At 34.8% G+C, this 23,190-nt stretch overlaps 1 protein-coding gene across 3 annotated transcripts; it reads right to left on the bottom strand.

Annotated features, from left to right (window-relative positions):
• Positions 1-1,371: 1,371 nt before the first annotated feature.
• Positions 1,372-23,165, bottom strand: LOC108559361. 3 transcript variants are annotated; one of them, XM_017916616.1, is made up of 6 exons: positions 22,861-23,165; positions 13,425-13,615; positions 10,612-10,860; positions 8,638-8,827; positions 3,301-3,435; positions 1,372-2,088 (listed from the first exon to the last, which is right to left on the bottom strand). In XM_017916616.1, coding segments are annotated over exons 1-6 (915 nt in total). In that variant the 5' UTR covers positions 22,863-23,165; the 3' UTR covers positions 1,372-1,940. The 3 variants fall into 3 exon arrangements, with proteins under 3 accessions (XP_017772105.1, XP_017772103.1, XP_017772104.1); XM_017916614.1 differs by lacking the exon at positions 22,861-23,165 and adding an exon at positions 17,767-18,119; XM_017916615.1 differs by lacking the exon at positions 22,861-23,165 and adding an exon at positions 17,779-18,119.
• Positions 23,166-23,190: the final 25 nt, after the last annotated feature.

Here is a 23,190-nt window from a genome sequence, read left to right as displayed (position 1 = left end):
GAATTGAAGAAACAAATAGTGTTTGCGATTGCAATTACTAAGAAATCTACATGAATTCCTTATATGTGGTGAATTTAACAATTTTTTTTATATCGAATAAAAAATAACATCTTTGTATTTCCAGTGTATTTTGCATGTTGAATTACGATCTTGAAATACATCAAAATCTGATCTTTCCCATAGCTATCAATTTCGCATGTAAAGGAATATCGAAAACAACATTAATACAGCTTCAATGAACAGGAATCACTTTCAATCGTTACGTATCTTTTTTTTTTAATCCTTACTTACCTCATCTTCAATCCAGAAACCATAATAATAAAAAATAAAAGATTAACACAATAATCGAATTACAAATCAAAGAGGATTTTATATATAGAGATATCTATTTATTTAATAAACATGTATGTATACATAAAGAACAATTGAGAGTTCATAGCAACCACTATACATATATATATATTTATGATAATATTATATATATAGAAATTCTGAGCAAAGTGAATAGTAGTTTTCTGTTTATTTTTATTTCACAGAAACATCACTGTTCACTGATTTTGTTGCTTCCACTTAAGGTTCATCGTCAAACGAAATAAAGAAAGAAACTTATAGTCCTATCATACAATATCCTATGTAGAGTAGTTAAAATAAGAACAAAATTAAAGTGGTTTTACATGAATTATTATATAAACTAGAAAGAAAAGAAAAACAAACGGAATTACCCTAGAATCTACCTTATTCGATAATCAGCCTCAACATATATAATATATTCCATATAAACTATCATTTAAGGATGCATCGTTTTTGTTTTAAATATATCACTTGAAAATAAAATAAGAAAATAATTTAGTCGTCTGCGAAAACGAAAGTGAACAATGATAGAAATATTGAGAAGAAAAAAAACAGCTTTGAAAAATTCCATTCGAGTTAATTATTATGTCTGCGTATTTGTTTTGGCACTGTCCACTACAAAAAAAAACCTAAATTAAAACAGAAATATGCAACGAAAGATGAAAATACGAGCGCCAAAAATTTAAAAAAACAAAATTATCCTCTCGTCTTTTCCGAGTAAATGTATAATAGAATCAAATAATATAATATATTCGTATGTATCACATAACACAAACCAATGTGTTTAAAATAATATAATAATAATTATTATTTTTGTTTTTGTATATATTTATATATATATAAGAACAAAATCGTTTGCATATGATGCAAAATAAATTAATAAATAAAATAATTTGTAAAGCTCGGCGTGTAATCGCGAAATTAGTTGTTATTGTTGTTAGATAATATCATTAGTTCGAGGGAGATATAAGTTCCTTCAATAGCATGAACGTCCTTTCTTTCATTTTTGGTGTATTTTTCTAAATTATGTTCGAACGACGTTTGGTTCTGTGAATGTGTTAATGTATATATCTGGTAAGATGTGTATAGGTAGGTGTGCATGGGAGAACTCCTAAGATCAGTCTTCTAAATGAAAAGAAACAAAGTAATAATAAAATCCTAACAATAAATCTAAAATATCATTCGATCACAACCACTCTTCTCTTCTCCCAACGCGGAAACGAATATCTCACCTCGTGTCCCGTCAAATGATCGACGGTAATAAACAAAAAGAATCGGAAAATGATTTTTGAATAAAAAATCAAAGAAAATCCCTTAAATCGAACAACGCCGCGCGCGTGATGTTTCCGTCAAATTAATTAAGTCCCTAATTAACAAATTTAAACTTCCAATTTTTTTTTGTTTCTCTCCTTGCACTAATGATTGTTCTTTTTATCTTCTATGCTACTGCGCCTCGTCGATGCACACAAAATTAGTTTTGGTCCTGGTTTTATATAGTTGCCGTGATTTCGTTTCTTCCACTCTTTGAGACTTCAGTAACCGTGCAGAGCGTGCTCTTTGAATATGCGCGCATCTCTTCATCTTTATCATCATCCTGTGATTTCCGTGGGTAGAACGATCGAGACGGACTTCCTCGGGCCTCCGCCGCCGCTCCTAGTATTAATGATTGCTTCTTCTTTGTCCGGACTGAACAGCTTCTCCTCGTCCGGAACCTGGACTAGATTTCGATTTACTAAACTGCAAACAACAATAGGAAATCAATTAGTTTCTCTTCTCGTTATAGATCATTGAACAGTTTCTTATGGCGACTACTTTTCAGATTTACTAAAGAGCAGTACATCATCAAGTATCTTATTGTGTGATTCGGTTTAAATTAGTTGCGCTAAATATAGACCACCGTCGCCCGGAGAGATCCTTGGCGGGACGACTCCGCCGCTAATGATGCCTGGCTTGCCTCCTTTTCTCTCCTGGTTTTGTGTGCAGTAAACAAAGCCGCGCCGCGATCATGACCCAGTGAGAGTAGAAAAGTGTGCTAATTAAGTAGGAATAAATAAAGCGAAGTGTCCTTTGGCAGATCTTCGATTTGTAGAACGTTTATATTATGCTTGTTTCCATAGATTCGGATGGCGAAAGCAGATGTTTCGAAAAAAAAAACTCGGGAGGCCTCTGCAGCCAGCATTTTACTGCCCCGGCTTTTTAAATGTCCAATAAATTATATTTTATGGATCGTAAAAAGGAGAACGGATTCGAGTACCAATTCCGACGCACTACCGGAGGATTGTAAACTAGATGTTTACGTTTAGCGAAATGAGGAAATCCCCAATAAACCGAGCTCGAACCTCTCGTACAATGCAATAGCTGTTGGTTCAAAGAGATTAAGAATACTTCAAAAGAAAGGTCTTAGCATACCGGTGAATGCGTGAAGTATCCATAAAATGATCTTTTTCAAAATAATTGAGTAATAGAAACTTGATGAACAATCAAGTTAAGTAATTGCGTGTAAGTTTATATAAAGTTAAAAGTCCATTTAAAAAAAATGTAATTATTGCTATAATAAGAAAATTAATTATTTTGTTGTTGAATAAGTGCAATAGTTGTATCTTTAATTGAATTCATAGAAGTAGTAGTTAAAACCTTTAAAGATAACGATTACATAACGGTACTTAATGAAATTAATCTATGAATAGCCGTTTCTAATGCACTTGGGAAAACTAAATCCAATAGTTAATTAAGCTTTCGGAAACGGCGCTCGCTGTTGTTATTACATCTTGGGACATATAACATGGAAAAACGATTTTCATTAATTCCCATAATGAATATTGTCGCGTACATGCGAAACGCATTAACGATTAATTAACTCCATCCACCGTCGCTTGCCAACTATTGTTTTTTTGTTTTCGTGTGTGTCTGTTACAACTATTTTTGGGCTTTCGAGCGAAGGCTAATTACCTCTCGTAGGCAGTCGGGGGCGGCGTCGGCGTCCTGGAAAGGGGGAAACTCGCCACCTCTCTGCTAACAGCCAAAGACCTGATTGAGCCGAACGTTTGATCTGGCGATAGCTGCGCTACCGATGGTACCATGCCACTGAAACAAGTAAAAAAGAGAGTTATAAAATAAGAACATCAAGAAAGAGGTAAATACATGGGTGTATGAGGATTATTAAGAGGTTGACAACCTTTGATGTTTGGACGGAAATAGATGGATCTTCCGAGAAGGATGCTCAAGAGATTATACGAGATCAAAGGCTTCAAGAATACGCTGCATTGTTTCCAATTCAGTCTACATGTTTATTTCATCAGATGATGATGTATTTTGCATAATTGGAGGACGAACGTATTTTATTATAATATACGTGATTTGCATCAATTTCTGATTGAAATTGTCATGTCATTGAATTACTAATTGCAAATATAATTATAAAATTTTGAAGCAAAAAGAAACAATTAAATCATTTTAAAAACATATAATGAAATATAAAAAAAATTATATATATAGAATTACTAAGTTCATTAAACCTGTTATACTTTTAATCAATAGTTTGTTTCATACATTTTCTATAAGTTTCAATCAAGCAATGGAATTGATAAATAATTATTATAACATTGTTAAATGATAAGAATGAAGCTTCGAGTTTTCTTATTTTAATCTTCATCATCATCACATTGGAGAGCGTTTAAACAGTCGAATAACGAATATGAATTGCGTATATGTAATCATCGAACGGCGTACCTCAAGTATCTTAACCGGGTCCACTACTCCTCCTTGTCTATTTATACAAGAAATTCCTTCGTGTCGCATGATAAATAATCAAAATAATCGGCGTCTAAATTTAAAGAGTCGTGTAGCCGAACGGAATGGCTTACGTCAACAAATTTATGACCATTACATTAGGAACAGCTTTTTACCGTCCGTCTATATGCGTGTGTTTCTCTAATGGTAACAGAAATTACGACTGCTAAACTCTTTCCGCCAGCATATTTTCCCCGAGGTTCGGCAATAAAATCTGCGAATCATCTCAAAAATCGTTTGATGTCTCTCTTCCAAAATAAACGCAAATTATTAGCGGACCAAAGTTTCTTCGGATTCTGCCATCCGACAATGTATCATCATATCTTCCATTACCATCCGTTAGAGTTACGCAACGGCTTATAAATATAGCACAACATAAACAGAGGAGCGGGCGTCCTCACAGGCGATCATAAATAAGCAGAGGGATCAACAGATGTTTATTTTGAAGTCACGTTGGTTAATCAAAAAATTGAAGAAAATGCAGGTAAATCATATTAAAATGCAGTTCTTTGAAATATCTATGTTTGAATAAATGATTCTCTTAGGAAGAATAAACTTGTTTTTTTTGTTCTGTTGCTTCGTATTTAAATTCTAATGTTGGGAAGGTTATGAAACACACGGGAATTCGCAGTTGATGCATGTATGCAAAACGGCTGTATAGTCGACATTAGCCGCGATGAATGCAAATGAAGGAATTATGTTGTGCAGAGGAGGATCGGCATTTCCGCAGACCGCCAACGCGAGAACCGACGTGTCTAATTGCTCAGCAACAAACAACAGCCCCCTCGATCCCTTTTCCAACCAACCCACCGCACTAAACAATCACACCAACTCAATTATCCATTTACGTGTGACGCTCTCAATATTTCATCGACCTCTCCACCTTTCTATTGAATTTATATAAACTAAAAACGTAACGACTCCCTTATGAATAAGCGATTATCCTGCGGCTATTTGCTCTCTCCATTTCCCTTAGAATTCCTCCGAAAATAAGCTGCCGTTAATTATGCACGAGCAAAACGGAGGAAACGTCCGGCGCAAACAATGCGAGAGATTTTTTTTCTTTGTATGTGGAATTGTTGTTTTTGGAAGGTCACAACTGCCAATCTTCAATCTCTTTTGTGCGGCGCGACGCTAAATTTAACGGTAAACCCGGTGCAATCTCTTTAGGTCAGGACATTATACAAACAAAAACCAATAAAGAGAAACGAATAAAAGTGATGTAACGTCGCTATTATCCGTTATTAATTTCTTCGCGTTATACAAGCACAAGATCTCGAGGGATTCACTAATAATAGAGAAATTAGCGAATGTATAAATAGTACACACCCTTTTAATTACATTGATTAAATCTCATAAAAATAGTAACATAATTTCTGACAAAACTCATTTCTCAATTTTTTTAGTTTTACTCATTTTTATTTATTTCTATAAGCAAATTGAACATAAAATAATATGTAGGAAAAATTAGATAAAATTGAGAGTCTTCAGCTAAAAGTGCTCTTGCGTAAGTCGAGTAATTACAAACGTTAATAATATTGGAATTGAACTAATTCAATGATTATAACCGAATTATAGACTTGGCTGATCATCAATCACGAATTATCATTAGAATGCAGCGGATAATTGCAGCTACATTGGGATGGAGCGATAATTAATTGCGTTTTCGAAACTGCAATTATCACTTATTCACGTAACGTAACGTCGAAATTCTATTTCGGGCACGAATTGTAATTGAAATATTTAACGGATGCTTTCGAACGAAAAACAGAAAGTAAAATATTTATCAATGAAAATAGCTGTTTTTTTTCGTAAATCCTCGAAATAAACCACCCCACAAATACACGATTTATGTGTTTGCTAATGCCTCGCGCGATGTTGTGAACAATTACCTAGCTAAAACATATACATTAGCAGGCGCTGCATTTAATGAATTAATCAATGTGGACAGAGAAAAAGCTACTCATGCGGAGATGTAAATAAATTCAGAGAGAAAAAAGTAATTAATACGTAACGCAAGCAACCTGGCACGATCGACTCGAAGGTGATACTACTTAAACTCATATGATTACAAGTCACGTTATTAGTATTATCCATCTCCATCGTTCAAATTCTCACGCGCCGCCCGCTCGATCATTAGCGGATTAACTAGGTGAACTGGCTTAAGCAATAATCTTAATAACTGTAACGTAAAATTAAAAAAAAATAATATAATTAACCGGAGAGCAATTTGAATTCTCCCAGGTTGGTTATTGCCCAAAGGCGGATTAAGTGTATCAAAATTTTAAAAAAATATATGATGGATGGAAATCTTCTGGGAAAAAGCAGCATTTAAATGTTCTCGCAAACGAATGTTATACAACAACTTGACGGACGCTATTATTCGCGCGATTGTTGTCGGTCTATTTCTGTGCTCTCTTCAAGAGCATTTCATAACGAGGCACATTGCGTCACGGTTGATGAGGATTGCGTCATACACGTACATCTATCCGCCCCCGGTGGTCTGTGATCGATGCGGGAGGACGAGGACCGAATTAGATTTTTTTTACCCTCATTAATGATACAATTACGGAGACCTGGAAATAGCCCACAAATTGCTGGTATGATTCTATTCAAATGAACAAAATTAAATACAGAAGCGTTTACGTACACAAAGCGAAATTAAATAATTACGAATAAAAGAAACAATGTTAACAGCATCGATTAAATAAATACTCCAATTGCAAACGTGATTGTCTTTCTGTATTTATTTATTCTCCGTTGTTGCTCCTTTCGTTTTATTACTAATTAAATCAAAATCGATTCGTAATTGCGTTTAAAAGCAATTAAATCTTGTGAATAAACATAAAGAAAGTCTAATTGGATTGAGTGCGGTCCGCGGGGCCGTTGACCTTTGCGTTTACTACAGTCGATGGTAATTGGACATTGGCATGTACGCGACGAAATAAAACTGTAGAAATAAAGTTCAGTTCTTTACACGTAATTTTAAAGTCTATTTTATCCGTCTGTTATTTAAAATGACTTATTTCTTTATTTTTAGTTTTCCCGCCTTATAAACACCATACACGAAAACCAGATGTTCCTCTGGGGATCGATTTTAAATTTAGATCAGAGTCTGTTATTATTGCAACAAGAAGAAAAAATAAATTATAATATACATTTGGATGTCAATTTATGTTGATGATGATGATGATCTTGTTCTATATAGAAAACGAAAATTACCATGGTTTTTCGCTAATCATAAACAAATAAAAAAACGTATCCTCCTACATTATTGAAGAAAAACACAGATCACCTTGATTTTGTTTTTTTTTAAACAAAACATTGTCTAGTATCTAACGTTTACCGCAAACTCGGTAATATAATTGATTAAATCTCATAAAAATAGTAACATAATTTATGACAAAACTCATTTCTCAATTTTTTTAGTTTTACTCATTTTTACTTATTTCTATAAGCAAATTTAACATAAAATTTAAGAAAAAATAAATTATAATATACATTTGGATGTCAATTTATGTTGATGATGATGATGATCTTGTTCTATATAGAAAACGAAANNNNAAACGTATCCTCCTACATTATTGAAGAAAAACACAGATCACCTTGATTTTTAACAAAACATTGTCTAGTATCTAACGTTTACTGCAAACTCGGTAATATAATTTTATGGATGAGCAATTAGCGAGATTCATTGTTTTTGTTCTTATATAAGAAACGTACTTGAATTATACGTGTTAGCACATCATTTATTTAAACTTAAATTATTGTTAATTAGTGAAACCATATTGATTTTTTTTGTAAGTTAACAAAAGCTACATTGTCTAGATGCTAAAAAAAAACAAAATAATTTATGTCTCTCTTATTTCAATTATGTAATAAAATAATTCATAAACATTGTAAATTATTAACTAGTTGATGATAATATCTTCATTGAAAAGTAATCGTTTATTTGTTATTATAATAATTAGCGGTTACAACGCGCTCGAAATAGTATTCATAAATATCTTATAATCCAGTATTTGAATAATAAATAGTACTTGTGTTATGTATTAATCATTGCGCAATGTTTTCTTTTATGTAGTCTGTAGACTGTAATACGGAGGTATTATAACATAATTTTGTAATGTTTTAGTTTCAAATAGTTTTTTTTTTCTTGATTAGTCAAATATAACTAATTATAGTACAGTGGAACCTCGCTTAACGAGTTTAATCCGTTACAAAATTTCGGTATACTGAAATATATTCAAAAATACACATAATATGTGTACACAAGTTTTAAAAATGATGTAGCAATCCGGGACTTCTGTTCTCGTTATGCGAGGTTTCACTGTATTTGGTTCTGTTTATATATGTTTTCAATTGCAAAGTTCATGTCTTGTAGATGTTTGTGACAGCAATCGTTGAATTTATTGAGCTTCTTGGATAAACGTGAGGAATATCGTTCGTCACGTGACGTTAAGGATTATTTTGGTTCATTAATAATAAGATTCTTACCCAAATGAAACGGAATTGACGAGGAAAGGCAGCGGCGTGGGACACTGGCTGTGAGGTGAACTGGCCAAAGAGCTCCTGGTGCTGGACACCTGACTGTGCGGACACTGCGGAGGGCCGACGGCGATGGCTCCGGGTCCTCTTCGCCGCGTCCAGCAGAACAGCGAACTCTTATTCCCATTCTCTATGGCAGCTGGTGACGAAAAAACAACAATGTAAAACAATAGTTATGCACTGACCTTTGCGCGCGGGGTTTCCGCAACATCAACAATATGGTGTAATACCCAATTAGCATATAAACCAATTTATAAACGTTGCGGTATTCAAGTGGATTAAAATCGATAATGCGCAAAGCCTCTTCATCATATTACCCCCATTACAACGGATTCCACAAATACACGTTATTCCCAACAAGAAGAAAAACGATTTTCTAACGGAATAGCAGACGATTTAAATAAATTAATATGTTAAATATTTATCTCTCGGCATTAATAACCGTAAATAAATAACGCAAAGCAACAATAATTAGAATAAACTTGATCAACTCTAAACTAAATAGATAACTAAATTTTGTTATTTGTTTCACGTATTGGAGCGATGGGAAATTGCAGTTTTCACTCCACAATGGAAACTGTTACGTTCCGTTTTCTCGAAGAGACATTATTAATCTCTTCTCTCTTTCCGCGACTCGACAACATTCTTCGCTTCTGTAAAGCAAAGAGAAACGAGCACCCGAGAAGCAAATAAAATAAGCGATCCGCCGTTATGTTCGATCCATATAAAGGCATACACGCATTTTCCATCGGCAATTCAATGGGTAACATACAACTTCGATTCCACAATGCTCACTCATAAATTGACTCGTTGAAACTTTCAACTGGTTGCTTAATACGGTTGCGGAGATTCGTTGTGGTTAATTTTTTAATTGAAAACTTAATTGGAAACGGTGCAATTCCCATTTATACAAAATAGAAACGATAAAGATTAAAAAAAAACAGAGATTTTTAACCTTTCTGGGAGAGTTGCAATAGTTCGTTAAACAAAGTGAAATGAAGAAATCCGAACGCTATTATTTCGTATCGGAATGCAGCGCCGGATTAGCAATATCGCCTTGAAACTATTATACATCTTGGGACAGGTTAGTTAATGGAAGGACTATTATTAGTAAGGCGCGCGTGCAAAGTATGCGGAACGGTGGCAGAAGGAGGAAAAAATCTGGAGGATAAATCATGATGCATTCAAATCGAATTCCGATCGTTTCTTCTACGAGAGGCGTTAATTGGAAATTTGATTGAAATCTGAGCGCAATAATTCTTAAGTTTTTTTTTGTTCACCTCGACGCGAGTGAACGTTCGCAATTCGCAAGTAAAAACAAAACGAGTCAATTGCATGCGCGCTTTTCGACTTCCTTCTGAACGAACAATGAAGAAAATGCTAACTAAAATCGTAATCGTGCACCGCAAATTACGGAAATAATCTAGCGTTTGATATGCAACGATCCTGGGCTTTATTGTTGTTACGCGTTTGAGGTCGTCAAACCTTCGGTGGATTCGGTGTTGACTCAGAACTCGAGCAAATACAATGCGCTTATTTCGAACCGGAAACCCGCTACCATCCCGGAGATAACAAAAGGATTTCTTGTTGTTCTCGGTGTGAACAGTAAACACCTGCGTTGTTCTGGTTGAGGTGATGGAAAAGCATTAGGAGGGAACAATGCTCTCTTAACAAATTGCAGAGGAATGATCTAATAATTACGTAAGTTGGATCCAACAATTACGTTGCAAGGAAGTTTCCTTAGTGCATTACGCATTATCGATTTTATGTAAATACCGTTTATTTGCATTTCTCGCGTAATTGAAATTCTTTTTGTTTTCTTCTTCTCTCGCTAAAAATCTAGACGGCACGTGCCGCCGCCTCCGGATTGCGCAACTGTTTCGATCGATAGAATCCAGCGGTCACGTTGTTCACGATGCTTACCGACTGTTTTTGAGCTGGTCACAGGGCTTAGTGGATAGAAGTCGCCGTGCAGCGGACAATGGAATCCGACGGTCTGTTCCCTTTGTCTCGCCCTCCTCGTCAGGATGTAGAGGACGACTCCGGCGAAGAGCATGATGAAACCGACCACGATGCAGGCCGGCCCCAGGATCCTCGAGTTGCCCGTAAATGCGATCCTTTCTGCATAGTGATCTGGTAACTCGTTCTCACCCGGTCCCCGATACGAAGCAGCTGCAAACAACAAAAAAAAAGAAACAAATCCATCAGTTTTGCTTTTCCCATGACAACTAGGCGTGCCCCAAGTAAATGCACTGGGTCATGTATACACATGTATTAAATACAAGACTCGATCAAACTGATTTGAGTGCAACAGCAATCTTTATTGCATGACACCAATACCAAACAATGCAATTCAAAACGCGGAACAGTTACGAACGCCCACAAGTTCAAAGACTTTACAACTCGATGAAGGATATATGTATATATTTTAACTTCTTTTTGTATTCTCACCCACATTCTATAAATCGAACCGATAAATACTTTTCATACCATTTTGACAACGGTAGTAACCAACAACAAATTACCCTTTATCCGAAGATAATAGAGATAAAAGCCAATTAATAACAACTTTATTTAATCGAATCATTAGAACGAAACGAAAATAAAGATGAGTAATTGTTTCTATTTCAATAGAGAAAATCAATCGAGATTTTCATCAGAATGATGATACTTTTAACGATCGATAAGTTACTCTAAAACATTAGTAATTGTTGTTTTTTCTTCTTCTTCAAATCGGTCTGGTTTCATTTAGTTTTTTAAAGCAATTATGAAATCGCTGTAACGAAATTCGATATTTCATTAAAAAAAAATCATTATTTCATTACACATCCCATTGGATGATTGATGGTAACAAATGGGCGTATTTGTAATGAACAGATTTCAAATTCAGAGGAGTTTCATATACAAAATGGTTGTGATCGCTAAAGTGCATGTGTCTTTTGAAACGACGATGAATAGCTTCGTAACCAGTTGACTTTCTCGAGCGACACAAAGAGAACTTGTGTGACCCCAAGTGTTAACTGTTGAATAGAGAGTAGGCGGGAGTGGAGGGGTGGCCGACAAAAGAGAAAGCAACCAAGTGGAAATGACGGGAAAGGAAGAAAAATGACAAGAAAACGTGTACAGCTTTGATAAATTGATAACAGCGAAATATAGCATTTGAAGAGAAAGAGAGATATAAAGAGAATGGTTCAACGACCATACCATATAATTAATAGTTTCGATAAGAAAAAAACAACGCTGTTAAAACTAACAGACTATAATAATATCGCATGTGTGCAAGTGCACGCACGAAGTCTATTTTACATTCAAAGTTCACGGGGATGGTGTGCATTGGTGCAGGAGGAAAAGGAACAAAAAGAGAAAGAGGATTAACATTAAACTGTCGGATCCGATTTCATGTAAATTGCAGCGCAGCGTCCGTTTACATTAAGTTTTAATTGAAACACTTGCAGCGAGTATGTTCTTGTTTCGCACGGAATTACGCTTATTTATCTTCGGAACGTACATTTGGTCCAGTCGACGAAGGATCGTTAAGAAGGAAATTATAGCCGCAATTGGAGCGGCAACATACATATGTATCGCACTTATTTTTTCTGTATAAGCCGTTGGGTATTAATTATCTCATCAATTTGCTCGGATCGTATAGAAATTCGAGAAGAAGTAATAAAAATACTTTGTGTTGATTATAATGAAATCTTGTTATTTCTACGAAAAGTTTAATAAGACAAATTCTATAATTAATTTCAGAAAGCTGAATGAAATTTTATTTTAGTCAGTAATGTTAATAATCTGAGGAAAGTGGACAAAGAAAGTGTGTGTCTCTACTTAATTAAGTCGCTGAATATTCATGGGAAATAATTATAATATATAATAGAAAGAGTTAAAGCGTTTGAGTGCATAGAAAAGTTCAAAGCTCTTTGATAAAGCAATGTGTCTTAATAAAGCAATGTGTAGTAGGTTGATAGAACCAAAGGGAAAAGACGATGGTTCAAATGTCATTCCAACTGCAAAATGAGAATGAAAGAGAGCTAATAAAGTACTAGCAGTACAAATGTCTGCTTTGAATATAGCCAGAGAGTTGGAACAGATCCAGACGGTGTATTGCTACGAAAATAGTCATAACATAGTAAATATAACGCAGAAGAATGCGCTTATTGTTGATTACTACTTTCAGGAAATCAATTTGCGGTTATTAAGTTTTCGTCGATTGGCGTGTTTTCATAAGCAACAAAGTTATTTACAAAACAATTTTTTTTATTGGAAGAAATTGCGGCAAACCACAAATTTGTTCAGCAAAAGTTTTGGTTTCTAATGGAAAATTTCAAGTTGAGAAAACCGCATCGATAATTTATGAAAATGTAACAAAAAAAAAAGTTGTTAATTTGACAATGTTAAAATTGAGAATTCAAAATAATATGAATTGGTATACATTTGTTTACTTGAAAGCTAATGGTGTTTTCTTTGGTAATATGAATTGTTAATTGAGTATTGTAATGGGGTAGTTTGTTTGTGAATTATTATCAATAATGGGATGAAGGTTCTATTTGTTTCAGCTGCAGCAAGTAAAGCAAATTGATATATGTTGGCCTGGTTATTTCCAGAACTGGTTTCACTTCCTCCAGCGTGTCTAGCTTGCACTAAATAACTTTGTGAATCGTGGACACGCGAATGTGCAGATGGTGCACTTTCAAAAGGTAGATCGTAAAGAAGGTGATGTATTATATATTGTTTACCTGTTAGAACGCAACCGATGAGTAGGAAAAGGAAACCGAAGATCGGTAAGATGATCTGGCAGCTGGCTGTGACGACGACGCCCGCCACCATCAGGCCGCCGTCGATCTTCTCCACCCGGAGGCGGGAGACGGCCGCCGGACACCTCACCTTGCTGCCGTCCGTCAGTCCCTCATCGGACGCCTCTCTAGGCCTGTAAAAAGAGAGAAATGAAGAGGATCACCCCCAAAAAAAGAAAAGAAAATGAATATTAGCATATGCATATTCGAATGCAGACAAAGTATTGATGCTATTAAAAGGTGTGTCCACATTTTGAATCATACACACACCCAGTAGACCGCGACAATCAAGAAAGGAATTCTTTCTTCATCGACGAATACCATTTGGAACGTTGAATGCACTTCGTCGCGACAAATGCCCTCCTCTGCACAAAACTAATTTTAAATGCTCGATCAGTGCCAAGAAAATACGGGCACTCCTCCTCTTCGTAGGGAACTTATTATTACTCCACATACATCACATCGTCACCATTCATACAGCTGTCCTTCCTCTATACACATTTATATATATTCACACACACACACACACCAAAAGTCAATTATCTAACCGAGATAGAATCAACTTATTCATGTAATCTCATCAGCGCCGACATTGACCATCTCCTCTTCGCGTTTTGCGATATATCCGTTACCGTTTTCAAATAGGATCAATTCATTAATATAATTGCGTCGCTCCACTTTATTAACTCCACACGCCGTCAGTTACTAATGAATTTGCTCCGATGGGAGTTTATTAAAAAAAAATATATAGATATCCAATTTCCACACGAGTTAGGTTTTATATTCATTTCTTTCTTCGTCCTTTTTTACGTTAACAAATCCATTTACAATAACAACTAAAACCAATCATTTATCATAATCACAAATATTTATAGCATTACCAATTACTACACTAAGTACTTAATTTGTAATAATTTTGTATTATAGTTAATTAAATCATGTCTCTAATCCTACAATAGTAAAAAGAAATTCTTAGCATACAATCAAGACAACTTCATGAATTGTTAAAGATAAATCTAAATACACAGATTTTGTAGACGCTTTAAAAAATCATCGATTTATAACGAAAGACCATTGAGATTCCTGAAGATATTCGCACACTCTCGAAACGTAGTATTATGCGTACATATTATACGATCCGTTGCCATAGCAATATTGAAGTAACTGTCGCTGCCTGATTCGATACAGCAATTACCAAATGGTGTAGAAACATCTTTATAAAAAAAGTAAAACTCATAAATCGTATTACGAATAAATTACAAATCATTCTTCATTAAACACATAATTCCACTTGAAAATGATAACTCATAATTAACATCATGTGCCAATGTTGGTAATTAGCAGCGTTAATTGAAGACAAGATGTTTCACATTAGTATTATTGAATCGAATTCGTTGATACATCCACAAATCGAACATATTACGATGCATTGTGTAGCTTAACAACAAGATACAATTGCCATGGAAACACTATCAAAATATGCATGTTGATTAAACGAGGAGAACAGCAGCAATAAAGATATTAGATTTAATGCGAATGCGTTTATGAATTTTGGACGTCACGCGCATTAAACTGAATTATTTTGAAATCGTAATGGATGCAAAGCATCTATGTTAGATTAACTGATGAATATTGCAATTGGAAATCATTAAAATGCAAATTGCAAAGCCCATTTATCGAATGTATGTATGCATGTAACACGCTATGAAAATGTTTGAATGTTGACGCAGAGAGATGGCAGAGCCCAAGAAGTTTAATTACTAATCTGATGGCATCGCCATACGAAATTGATTAAAAATACAAATTGAATGCCGTATATGAAGTTGCGCATTTGCACGTTGATTAATACGAAAATAAAAGAGCGGAGAAAGTGCTCGTTACAAACGAACGAATAAATAAATACATAAATGAAGAACGCGTTTGTAGAAAGTTTTCGACTCGCGTAGCAAAACAACAACAATTTGTTCGCCTTATATAACAAATACATAGAAAGACCTGCTAGAAATCTGCACAAAATCTACAAAGTAAATGGACGTGTACGTTTGATTTCCGAAAATCCAAGCTAAAAATACTCGCAGTATTTATATTTTCTGCAAGTAAATTGCGTGAGAAATTGGGATTTCCCTTGTTTATAATTTCGTTAATATAACAAAATCGATTTTTCTAATTTTTGTTTCAATTAAGGAAAAATCTATTATGTTAGATTTGCAGTTTTTCAATAATTAGAAACTATTAGTTAATTGGAATACAGACAACAACAAAACATGTTAATTGTAAGAGTGCATTTTGCAATTTGTTGCTATTAGTTCAATGGCAATTACAAAATTGATGGTAAACAAAAAATAAAACGAGCTGAACTTGAGACGGGCTTTGTTGTTGTTAATTGATTGTAATGAAAATTAAGCAACGGCTGGAAGTATATAACAAAAAAGAAGGATGAAGAAGAAAGGGAATGAGTCACGTTTGAAGAAGGAAAGGAATGGATGGACGAAGAACAACTTTCCCAATTGAATTTAATGCTGACTGCGAGTTATATTTTATTGCGCTGCGTCTTTCTTATACGCGTATTATTGTTAAATCGATAGCGGAGCTACGGAGAAAAATTGCACAGAAACGTATAGATCAGGAGGAAACCTTCGAACGGCAAATCAGTGCCAGCCATTGGAGGCTTTCCCGAAGAAGCCGTTTCGCAAGGCCTCTGAAATATCCATTTTATTACACCATCCCCCCAACACATTGTTCTATGATGCAGTAAAACGAAAGAGGGAAAAGACACACAATAACAGAGCCGTAACATGGGAATGTCTAAAGTTATGAAATTGCTGGAATGGAAACTTCTAGTTTATCGAGATAAATCACTTTGCGAATTGAATATACGGATTTATGTTAAATAATAAAAGTTAGATTTTCGTTTGAAGCAATAAAGATGAAAATATATATAAAACGAACTATTTACCAAAGGTATAATCACAACAAAATTTCGCATGTAAATGTATTCGATAAATTACAGTTATTAGCAATGCAGTGAGAAAAATGTCTGTTATGCAACTAGTCTAGTCGAGTACAGCCTGCAATTTTATTGTGCATAAGATTAAAAACTTAATCATAATCTAATTACGTTTTCTCGTTACAGTATTTTATTGTCAACTATTTAAGAAGATTAAACTATGTTTAGATTATCAATATGCATTGCAACGGAAATGGTATTATCATATAGACTTTGTACTAAACCACAAACTAAATAAATGTAGTTGTAATCCCAGCGAAAGTTCTTTTAAAAATGTCTCAGGGCTTGTTCCCACTCTACATAATCGACTTAAGAAACAATCGGATCACAGTTGCTTTCATATGTGGAATACAATAGATGTTAAATTGGATCAAAGTACGTAGGTTGATTTCAAATAAAATCACTTTGTAAAAAAAAATATGCTTAGTAACGAAATAACGTGATGCTGTTTGATTTAATAATGTCATTAAATGCAATTCGTATAGAAAAATAGCAATTGATAACAACTATAAAATTGTGAAACGTATACTACTATTAAACATCATCATCTTAAGTATTGGCATGTAATTGGTATGACAGAAACAATGAACACATTCTATTTATAATTCATTATTATGTTTTTATCCCAATACAATGACTTCACTTGTTGGTTTCTTGTTAATGTAAATGACTGACTTCATATTCGATCTTCAATTATTTTCCAAAGAGAACTGATATTTGTTTGTAATCAATTTTAATAAATTGTTTTTTTTGTTATTGCTGTTACTATGGTAATTATTTGAATATTATGAGGTAAAGTTCATAATTTAATTAACTTTTTGAATCATCAAATTATTAATTTTAGTTATTATTGTTTCTATGGTAATTGTTTGGATATTATGAGGTAAAGTTCATAATGTCATTCAGATTATCTGCATAAAACAGCTTTTCTAGACATGAATTGATGAATTTTAAACGATTTCACATCATTAAGATAATTCATTCATATTGTAACACTTCGATGTAAAAAAAAACTCTAAATATTCAATATTATAAATTAAGTTTACTTACATTTCCAATGCTTTTATTTACTAATACTGGAGAGTTGCGAACAAATGCGATTCCTTATATGAAGTATTTGAATAAATTGAGTACACAAGTCGGCGTAATGTTAATGCTAAATGGTAATGGATTAATGCAATCACGATAAGGGAACAGGGACCAAAGTTTAAGTTGCAGATATTATGTGTATACTTAGTCTGCATGTACTGCAATAACAATGAATTTGGCTTTACGTACATTTTAACATACCAGGCCGGCTTCATGTTGCCGCCTGCTTCTAGGCTGTGCAAAGAGATCTTGCTCCTGTTGCATTTCGAGTGAAAAGTCATCGTTGTCCACTGTATCTTTCTTCGGAACTCCTCCTACCAAACGCACCAGATCAAAGGTACTACTAGATAGTAGTAGCACTTCAGAAAGTTCAGGATTCTACTGTCCCACTCTGCACATCATTATTGTCTTCGCGTAAACGTGGTTCGTTTCTAAATGCGTTTGCAGGAAAGTCGCGAACGATCGCCTCTGTTCTCAGCAGGAGGCAGCAGAACACCACACACTGACTGAACGAAACAACGACCTGCGAGCCTCTCTCGGCTCTGGGCACGACACAACAAATAGCATGCGCACTCTTCTCCGTCCGATGGAGTGAAAGCCCTATCTCACTTCATCCTCCATTCCCAAACCCACCCAAACTACGGATCTCTCCCTTAGTAGTAAATACGAGCATTTACGATAATAATACTATTATTATTAATAACGATAATAAAGCCATTCTGGAAAGACGAAAAACTAATTTAGACTCTAATCCTACTCATCCCATCGGAATTTTTGGCAAGCGGAACCGTGCGAAATTCCACAGACAAGTTTCTAAGGAATTGATAAGATGGGAAAATCTGTAACTCAATCTACATTTTCTTAGCCAGAGCTCTTTCTCAGAAGACATTTAAACATCATCATAGCACAACAAATATTTAAGAACACGCACTTTAGAATTCATTAAGACACAGAAAAATCGTAAAGTATAAAGAAACCAGTCGTTTAAGAAACCTGTTCTTGCATATAATGCACATTGTCATATGAGGATGAATTAACGCGAGTGTACAGTAAAAATTCATTGGAATTGTGTAAAAGTAGATATTTCCTTAGAAAAATATGATTATTAGTTGTTTTCATTCTGGATTTAGTCTAAAGTTAGTCTTAGTCCTTTTCAGGATTAATGACTAAGCGTCGAGGTAGTTCACTTTATTGCATTTAAAATGAGTCATACTCAAAGAATTCATGATGGCACATAGTTTAATAAGTGCAGATTTTTCCTATTGTTACAACAAAAATATCTTTTCATTAACTTTAAACTATAGTAATAAAAAAAAGCATGATATAGTTTATAAAGTAACTCACATTTTACAAATTAAAAATGTATCAATTGGTATTTAAAAGAATTTAATATCTAATTAAAGACTTAATAACTTAAGTGATTAAGTTACTATTAGTTTTGTTTGACTCGATGTAGCAGATGTTCAATTAATAGGTAAATTGATTGTAGAGCATTTAGAGAAGATACGAAGTGTCCCAAATTATGTTTCGGTGTTACTTCTGTTATTTTTTAAATAGTGCCTTCGGACTTGCCAGACGAGTCTGGTCTGATCATCAGCTGGCTTCTTTTGTTGCTAGCTGCAACGGATGAACTCACTCGCCTCATGGGCAGAGATTGGTGAGGAGAAGGAGAAGATAGGTGGACGCACTCTCTAACAGACACACCCGGAGGAATCAGCTGCCCGACTTAATTTTTATCTACTCAAGCAGGCGGCAAAACCAATTAATATATCAGCGTTCACAGTTAGAACATTAACATAATAAATAACTGCATTGTACACTTAAGAAGATATTTAAATTTAGTACTTTTGTAAATGACAATAAATTATTTTCGGTATAGTGGTTATTAATATATCAATAACAATGATGTTGAAAAGTTTTGCAGACTGAAATGTAACGGACAGTTTGATGTTTGCTGGAGGGGCGGAAATGATGCACCCCGAGTATGGTTTCCTGGATTCAATTTGAATGCGCGTTATATAGTACATTCGTATATAAATAGTTCGGCGCCAAGACAAAACCATTTCCTGGCACACTACTACCGCGCTCTGAATAATATATACAAGCCATATGAACAATAACAATGTTTGAAATGCAATGATCGAAGATATACACACACGAAAAAATAAAACATATGTACATATAATAAACACTGACAGCAGGACGTGAAAGTGATAAATCAGGATTAAAAGATTTGCGTTTGATTAATGATAAAAGTAACGCGAAATGCACTCGAATTGACGCGTTTCAGCAAATATTTGTTTGTTTACTTTTGGGGGGGGAGTAACATAAAAAATAATGTAGCGGTATTTACGGACAGGAAATTACCTGCACTATTGCATCTGATCTAAAAGACTACCTCCGACTTTGGCTATGACCAAAAGGTACAAGACTCGGTTCATTTCCAAAAGGGCGCCGGTCAGACTTCCATCGCCTAAACCAATATCTGCCGATTCTGGTATCGATATGCAGGTAAATCTGAAAGATTACGTGTTAAACTTTTTGCATGGTATGCAACAAACTTTACTCGCTTTTCCAACCCTTCGAGCTGAAGGGGTTAATCGAATCTGACGGCGGGGTGCATGCAACGAAGCGGCGCGCAAATAACGAGCAATTTCAATTCAAAATCGATACCGGAGCGGCGCAATTAATGGGCTTAATTAAACGCCTATATAATCATAAACTCGTTAACGCACGGTGATTAACATACACACTGCCTATTGACTGCTTCGTTTGCTTTTCAGCGTAAGACGGATTTCTGACTTACTTTCGCGTAGATAGGGTTGGATGCAGAGTAAAGAATGTTGTTTGTTTGTTTGTTTGCTTGATTTTCTAGGAGATAGATTACCTACAGATGAAGCACATGGCTCATCTCTATCGAAAGATCGAAGCGGTTCGAATTTAATGAGCGTTCGTAAGTTACTGAACCGACTTGGTTTACTAAAGCCGCGTTATGTAAAGTCAGATGGGATCAGAGCCAATAATAAATAGTGTGTCATGACCACAAGGGGAAATTGGAACAGGGAAGAGAAGGATTTTCTGTTTCAATACATACTTAAACGATTTTCAAACGAATAGTCGAAAGAACATTTTTGTTTATCATTCAAGAATTACTTCAGTTCCAACGATTCGTTTTCAACAAATCTTCGTAGTAAACGATAATAATTTGTATAGGATCAATTGGTTTTTCACTTCGAAATTAGATGTACAAGTTTTAAGTTTAAAATACATCAACCTTGTCAGTTTTGTTTACACTGATCATTGATGGTACAAAGAATATACCAGCATTCATATCGTTAATGATTTGTTCAAGGATTGAACGTTAAAGCGTACATGAATTCCACGTTGGATGTACACAGCTGTTGATGTAACAAATTATCGTTTAATCGCATTGTTCATCGTAATGAGGAAATTGAAAGCGGAAGTATCGTATTAATGTATAACAAAAAAAAAACAACAAAAATAACACGATAAACAAACATATAATGCTATCATCAAATTCCAAAGAAATTGTCTTCAATTATTTGCAAAGCTTTTTGCGTTTTGTCTTTTGTGAGAATTGAAATAAGTCTTTTTCATCGACTTCTTTGTGCATCGTCCAAAATGAAAATGTATATTCCCGTCGGACACATAGGATGCGATTAATGGATAAGAGGAAGTCGTTCTTCCTGTCGCCGTTTGCGGTTAATTTTGAAACGAACACGCACGTTTCTGAGTCCCTCTGCACGCTGAATACAATATCAAAAGAAATGTAAAGGAATAGTTAAAAAAAATAACATCATTATAGACATTTCAGTACAAAATAAATAACGTTATAAAAATAATCTAACTGTAGGTATCTAAATGATACAAAGAAAAGAAAGGTATTGTTCTTGGCGCAAGTAGTTTGTTAATTAAGGATCTGGAGTGTATTCTGTGGAGAATGCTTCAGAAAGCAAGATAATGGATTTAATATATATATATCCGAATTGTTCACGGGTAAATGAATCCTTGGAGAATTGTTTGTCGGCTCTAAAATTTATTAGTAGATGCATTTGGTGGAGATCCGAGCTTTGACGATCGTTCAGAGAGGATCCCTGGAGATGCATAAATGCAATTTCTTGCAGGGGAAACATTTCTGAAGAAAGACACGTCCCCCTTGCTTGTAACTTACAATTTCATACTTAATTCAAGACACGGACCGACCTCGTCTTATCCAAGACTATACAACTCCGAGTAAATATTTAACTTAGGGACTGACCTACACCCAAGAACTTAAAGATAAACAATCCAGAAGGATGTATATATCAGATGCTCCAACAGAATTTAAATTACGATTTAATTCATTTTGTTCACAAAATTTTCTGATCATCTCTACGTCAATGGTAGTATTTCATAAACAACCTGAAATCTAAAAATATTACATTTTAATAGAAATCTAATGCATCATTTCTAATTTTGTCTGTATATCTTCTTTAATTAACAATATAAGATGAATGATTTTGCGGCGTCGCAAATGGTAAGTTTCAAGCCTCAATCACGTAATATCTGACACCTTTCCACGCGTAATTGCATACAGAAATACAATATCTCTTTCACAATCTTATGCAAGTATTTGGGTTATTGAATTTGATTTTGTACAGTTAGTTTCTCTTAGATACAATTTATATAATCTTAATAAACAACTGTATATAAGATGACTGACTACTTGATCATAAAATTACGTTATCCAATTGAAAATATTAGATGCAATCATGTTATTTATTATGCTGCAGCAATCAGGGAAGGCCGTGCAAATTGACATTAGCATCAATTGCAAAAGAAAACGAAGAGGATTCGAGAAGCCTTGAATATGATAGTGCGACAATTTAATACAAGAAATCCCATTGTAATTAAGTATTCTTCGATCAATTCTCGATATGATAATACACGAACATGTTTTAAAACGCAAACAGAAAAAAGAAATAAACAGCAGAAGCAGTTTCGCCAATGTCAACTTCTTGAGGACACAACCTTGAGGGTTGCTGAGAGACGAATTATCAACGATTTTCAATTGGGAAATAAATTGAAAAGAGCACCTGGGTTGCAACAATTGATTCCCATTTGCATGTGCTACAGTTCCCATGCTAAATAATTGACGGACAAATATGAAGAGACCGGCCACACGAAAATAAGGAGAGCCGAATCTATAAATAGACATTAATACCAAATATACATTAAATCTATAATTAGGCAGAAGGGCCCCACCGGCTCTCCGCCACTTACATCAATGCGTGCTGTTCGGGCGAAATGGTTGTTCCTCACTGTAGCTCAATCCGATACATTTAATTCTTCCTTGACTGTGAATCAAGGGATCACAGCACCATTGTCATCCCTTAAAGGGCGCTTTTGGATCTATCATCTCGCCATGTCCATGTGCACACACACTGAAAACGCACTCTTACTTTGGATGAAAACCTTCACTTCCCATAGGGATTTACAGGGATTTCAGGGAGAACGGCTCGCCAGCGGCCGGTCCTTCCAGGACCACCATAATAAATGGGGAAAGCTTCCATCGACTGGCCAAGGTGGAGACATCTGGTGAGAGCTTTCGGA

This window comes from Nicrophorus vespilloides, unplaced genomic scaffold (genome assembly GCF_001412225.1).
Source record: "Nicrophorus vespilloides isolate i.1.1-1 unplaced genomic scaffold, Nicve_v1.0, whole genome shotgun sequence".
Taxonomy (NCBI): domain Eukaryota; kingdom Metazoa; phylum Arthropoda; class Insecta; order Coleoptera; family Silphidae; genus Nicrophorus; species Nicrophorus vespilloides.
This window is presented reverse-complemented; position numbering and strand designations above follow the sequence as displayed.

Bases quoted from the DNA above. Each gene is read 5' to 3' on its own strand.
- LOC108559361 (XM_017916614.1), bottom strand. From the start codon at position 17,858: ATGACTTTTCACTCGAAATGCAACAGGAGCAAGATCTCTTTGCACAGC. The intron at 3,436-8,637 runs GTAAGAATCTTA...TACTTGTTTCAG, and splicing joins GTCAATTCCGTTTCATTTGG to TGGCATGGTACCATCGGTAG. The intron at 2,089-3,300 runs GTAATTAGCCTT...TGTTGTTTGCAG, and splicing joins CCCCCGACTGCCTACGAGAG to TTTAGTAAATCGAAATCTAG.